This window comes from Asterias rubens, chromosome 19, assembly GCF_902459465.1.
Source record: "Asterias rubens chromosome 19, eAstRub1.3, whole genome shotgun sequence".
NCBI lineage: Eukaryota > Metazoa > Echinodermata > Asteroidea > Forcipulatida > Asteriidae > Asterias > Asterias rubens.
The window spans coordinates 5,885,009-5,889,643 of NC_047080.1; the positions used below are offsets into that span (position 1 = coordinate 5,885,009).

A 4,635-nucleotide genomic window follows, 5' to 3' on the forward strand; every position below is an offset into this window, starting at 1 on the left:
TCAATTTCATAACAAACGGTTTCAAACGCTTTTCATAGACCAACTCGACCTATCCAAGGCAATGTGTCCCTTTAAGTAGGAAGAATATTATCCCAAAGGTTGTAAAAGTTGCAAAAAAAGGTACAGACTAGTTGGTTACACCCAAAACATGAGTCACTGTTGATTGGTTCCAATTTGTCCAAGCAGAGAAAGAGGCATTGATGGAAAGATGACGCAGTACTGGTGTAAATTTGAAGCAAATCTTAACACCATGATCTAAAACAGTTCATTGTGATGGTGTGATTTCATGGGTCTTTATCAATCAGCGTTCCTTTTGTTCTTGCCTTCTTTGCAAACTCCTCTCTAAATGCCTGTGAACAAAGAGATTAAATTATGTTTAAATGTATAACATGTAGATGAGATGGGATTGGATGGTGAACTATTCTGTGGTTTCCAGAATGTACAAACAATTAAGTCGATATATAATAATATCGAAGTCTCATATCGAACTTATCTACCAACAAGGTTATTGAGACGCTTGGTATATACATTTATACAGAAAGATAGGTAATTGAAGTTATTAATTTTGGAACCCAATTAGTTACAAGGTGCTACGGCGCATTCAGCAGCCACAGCCAGGAACACTGGGACGAACCCCTTTTCTTTTTGATATGTTCGCTGGGTTCTCTTACATGCGTTACACAACACATGGGACCAACGGCTTTACATCCCATCCGGAGGACGAAGCAATGGTTAAGTGTCTTGCTGAAGGACACAAGTGTCACAGCTGGGGATTCAAACCCACACTCTGCTGATCAGAAACACCAGAGTCTGAATTCGGTGCTCTTAACCGCTTGAGTTTCATTCAAGAGCTAAAATTCATCAGAAATATAACTACTTTACATCCTTGAACTCTATTACTGCAAAATATTGATCCCTCTAATTCGTCTGAACACTTTGCAATCCAAATTGCCACATAGCCCAAATCCTTGTGGTGGGACGGGGGACAAGGGGACATACCTCGTCTGTTTTTCTTTTGGCCATGCCTTTCCTTTCTAGTTGTTTCTCAATTACTCTTGCATTGCTGGCGTAGGAATCGGCTATCTCACGCTGTAAATAAAATATTGAGAGATAGTCACACATCACTCCAAGCAAATAACATTGTGGATATTTACACAGATTCAGGGATAAAAAACACATTTCCACACAACTTTTGAATATAATGATCAATCAGTTAAATATTAGGAATACATGTCCTGTTTGTGGAAGCAGACGTACTGGAGAAAAGGTGCAAAATTGTGTGGCAATGAAGTGTAAAAATTTGATTGACTTTCTGCCATTCGTTAGTCATCACAGAAAGGTTGAAATAGGACACGTCTTTAGGGCAATTCTAGCTACAAAAATGCAACAATAGTTTCACTTTTTTGTCAGGAGCCATGTTATTGCTTTTACACAGGCCTTATGGTACTAGAAAAAAATGTATCTTGTGTGCAAGGAAAAATTTGTTGTAGAGCCTTCGGCCCTTCTTCCAGGATAATAATAATATAACGATAATGCACTTATAATGCTCCATCTATCTAGTGTACAAGTCCCAGGCGCAGCTCTGCGCCTAACAAAAAAACAAAACATATACAGCAAAAGAGAAATATAGAATACAATGAAAATTGTACAATGAATAATCTAAATCAAGACATGTAACGAGCTAAGTGTATGTGGATTTAAATAAAAGAGTTTAATGAGATCAACTTATTCATTGGATGTAATTGAACAAGAAGATAGCAAAAACTCACAGCTTCAATCTCATCTTCTTCTTCATCAATGGTTGAAACGGTCACTGATGCATACTTTCCCATCTCCTTTGTCTTCTTGGTTAACATCACCTGCAATTAATTGTATCAATGTAATGCGATCAACATTGCTGCATCAACTCAAATTTGGTGAACGTTTGCTACAAACGTCTCCATTTAAGTCTATACCTTAAGGCCGGTCTGATGGAAATCTTGACATGTGATCCTAAAACACACAGTTTATAATCATTGCTGAGGCATATACTGGGTGTTTTTATGATCGCGCGTCAAGATTTCCATCAAGAGACCATCCCGCCGCTGACAATTACCTGGGCCCAATTTCATAGAGCTGCTCAGCACAAAAATTTGCTTAGCATGAAATTTCTTCATTGATAAAAACAGGATTACCAACCAAATTTCTATTCGTTGCATATTGCTTGTTACTGGTATTCAGTGTTGTTTGCTTATCCTGAGTATCACATGGAAACTTGGTTGGTAGTCCTGTTTTTATCGAGGAAGAAATTTCACGCTTAGCAAATTTGTATGCTTAGCAGCTCTATGAAATTGGGCCCTGGCCTTTAGAATACAAGTATAAAACAATCTCGCACTTAGAACATACAATACGTATATTTTACTGAAAATCTGGGTTTCAGGACAGGACAGGCAGACAGGAAGATGAAGAAATCTTACTTAAAAAAACCAACACATAATAAACAATGCTCTTCTCTGAAGAAGTGGTGGTTCAGTTCTGGAAAGAGCTGAATATTTTGACTTCAAGTCCGTCACCATCCTAGTCACCACTTCTATCAAGAAGAGATTATTTTCATGATCATCCAACATTAAAGAAGTTTTCAAATGTTCTTACCTTCTTTGGAATTTTCTTTTGAATAACAAGAGGCTCTTTAATGGGACCTTTGTTCGGTTCGAAGAGAGCACCTTCAACAATAAATGTTACTTTAGCATTCTTCTCTTCGTGTTGATAGAACAGGAGTAGACCACACCTTGAAATACAAAAATTAATTCTCATGAAAGAAACATCACAAACAATCCCTTTATTTGTCTTTTTCTGTCAGAAAGAGCAAAACACATACTGTCGTGAGGCTAGTAATGGTTGACTCTTTAGTTTCTCATCACCACATCTGAGAATTTTGGCCTTGTATGGATTAATCATGGTCTCAGTGCCTGTGATGTAGGTTTGTTGAAAAACATTTCTTAGAATTGAATAACTTACTTTTTACACTTTTTCCTGAACTGCTTTTCGATGCCTTTTGGTCTGTAAATCAAAACAAATTATAAACATTAAATTGAGCATCTATCCATGAATATGGAAACTTTCAAACTGGGTCTGCTGAAAGGAAAAACCTACCCACAAAGCCAATGCCTTCAAGTTGTATTTGCAGTAAATCTACAATCAAACCTGCTGTCCCCCATTTTGATTTTGAGACTAGGAAGCTTCCTTTTTTAGTCTTACTGAACAATTTCTCTCGGATTGAAATATATATTCAAGATTTAACAAAAGAGATTTATTAATTGCCTGCTTATATTTACCTTCTGAGATGAATGGATTCATCAGTATCGCACGTCATTTTGTTGACATGTTTTGCGCTGTCGATTACTCTTGCATTGTCTCGCTTTCTTAGAGGAAGCTTTTCTATTGCACAATCTGTAAACAAAACAAGTGAAATAGTTAACGACATATTATCAACAAACTTTCCAAGAACAGGGAATGGTGGCAACGAAGAGATAGATAAATAAATAAATGATCAATTTAATGTCTAATGTATTACTGTAAAAAAGATCCGTCGAACACGCAAAGATGTTTGTTGCTCGATCGACTAATTGCTGTGCAAACAATAGATCTTTCGGATCTTTCAATAGCGCAGCGCGATTGATTGATAGCGCAGCGCTATCGGTTGATCCTGCAGATTGACCAATCGTGCCCAACAATTTAACATCATAATTTAATAAACAACTTGATTGAACAAGACAATTAAGAAGTTTTTTTAAACATATCAAATTACTTAGATAAATAAAAGTTTATTACACATGATTATGAACAACATGTACGGCTGTACATCAACCTAAAATTTACAAAACCAAATTCCTCCATGGGCATACATAGAATATTATTTAAACACTAATCATGCTAATCACTATACACACACAGCCATGACCGAAGTAGAAAAGGCAGCAAAACCCATACAAACCTATGATAAGAACCATTTGACCACATAGGCAAAAGTAAGTCTGTAGCGGTCTGTCTTTTTCATATTCTTCTTTCTCTCTGTTGTCAGACACAACTATACTTCGAGATATCACTTTAGGCATATTTTATATAATAATCGAGTTCATATAGTACTGAAAAAGTGTGGTTTAGGATCCGAATCGTTGTCCTTTCGTCGTCGTCGTATGTGGAGACTGCGTCGATTTGGTGTAATAATATAGCGCCACCAATAGACAAGAAAATGCCAATAAACGAAGGATGGATCCTTGACTGTTTATGCTTTACTTAATAGAATAATGGCCTCTAGTATCAGGGCACCCGACTATCAAATCGCGCCGGTTTGCAATTTTTGTTTTCGTACCACACGCTGGCCAGGGGGTCAGCAGTGAAGGGATCCTTGGGGGCGCCCATACATTATGCGTGTATGCGGTGGCCAGGGTGTGGTACAAAAAAAATTACCACTGGTTTAGCACCACCGGCGCAATGAACTGTTCTTGTTCTACTTCTAGTACTTAACCTTTAAGTGGTTGAAACAAATGTTTCTGTTAAACAGTATGTAACTTTTCAAATGATTACTTTTATTCTTGTATTTGGAGCATAGAGAGTTAGAGATCAGTCGGTTAATCATGGCGTGATTGGCATGCA

The 4,635-nt window shown here is 37.2% G+C and overlaps 1 protein-coding gene across 1 annotated transcript; it reads right to left on the reverse strand.

Annotated features, from left to right (window-relative positions):
• Positions 1-43: 43 nt before the first annotated feature.
• LOC117303234 (UPF0428 protein CXorf56 homolog) lies at positions 44-4,187 on the reverse strand. Its single transcript, XM_033787384.1, has 7 exons — positions 3,974-4,187; positions 3,315-3,429; positions 2,998-3,039; positions 2,632-2,767; positions 1,770-1,859; positions 1,000-1,089; positions 44-350 (listed from the first exon to the last, which is right to left on the reverse strand). Exons 1-7 carry the CDS (start codon positions 4,092-4,094, stop codon positions 285-287), a joined length of 660 nt encoding a protein of 219 aa, XP_033643275.1. The 5' UTR covers positions 4,095-4,187; the 3' UTR covers positions 44-284.
• Between the last annotated feature and the right edge of the window lie 448 nt (positions 4,188-4,635).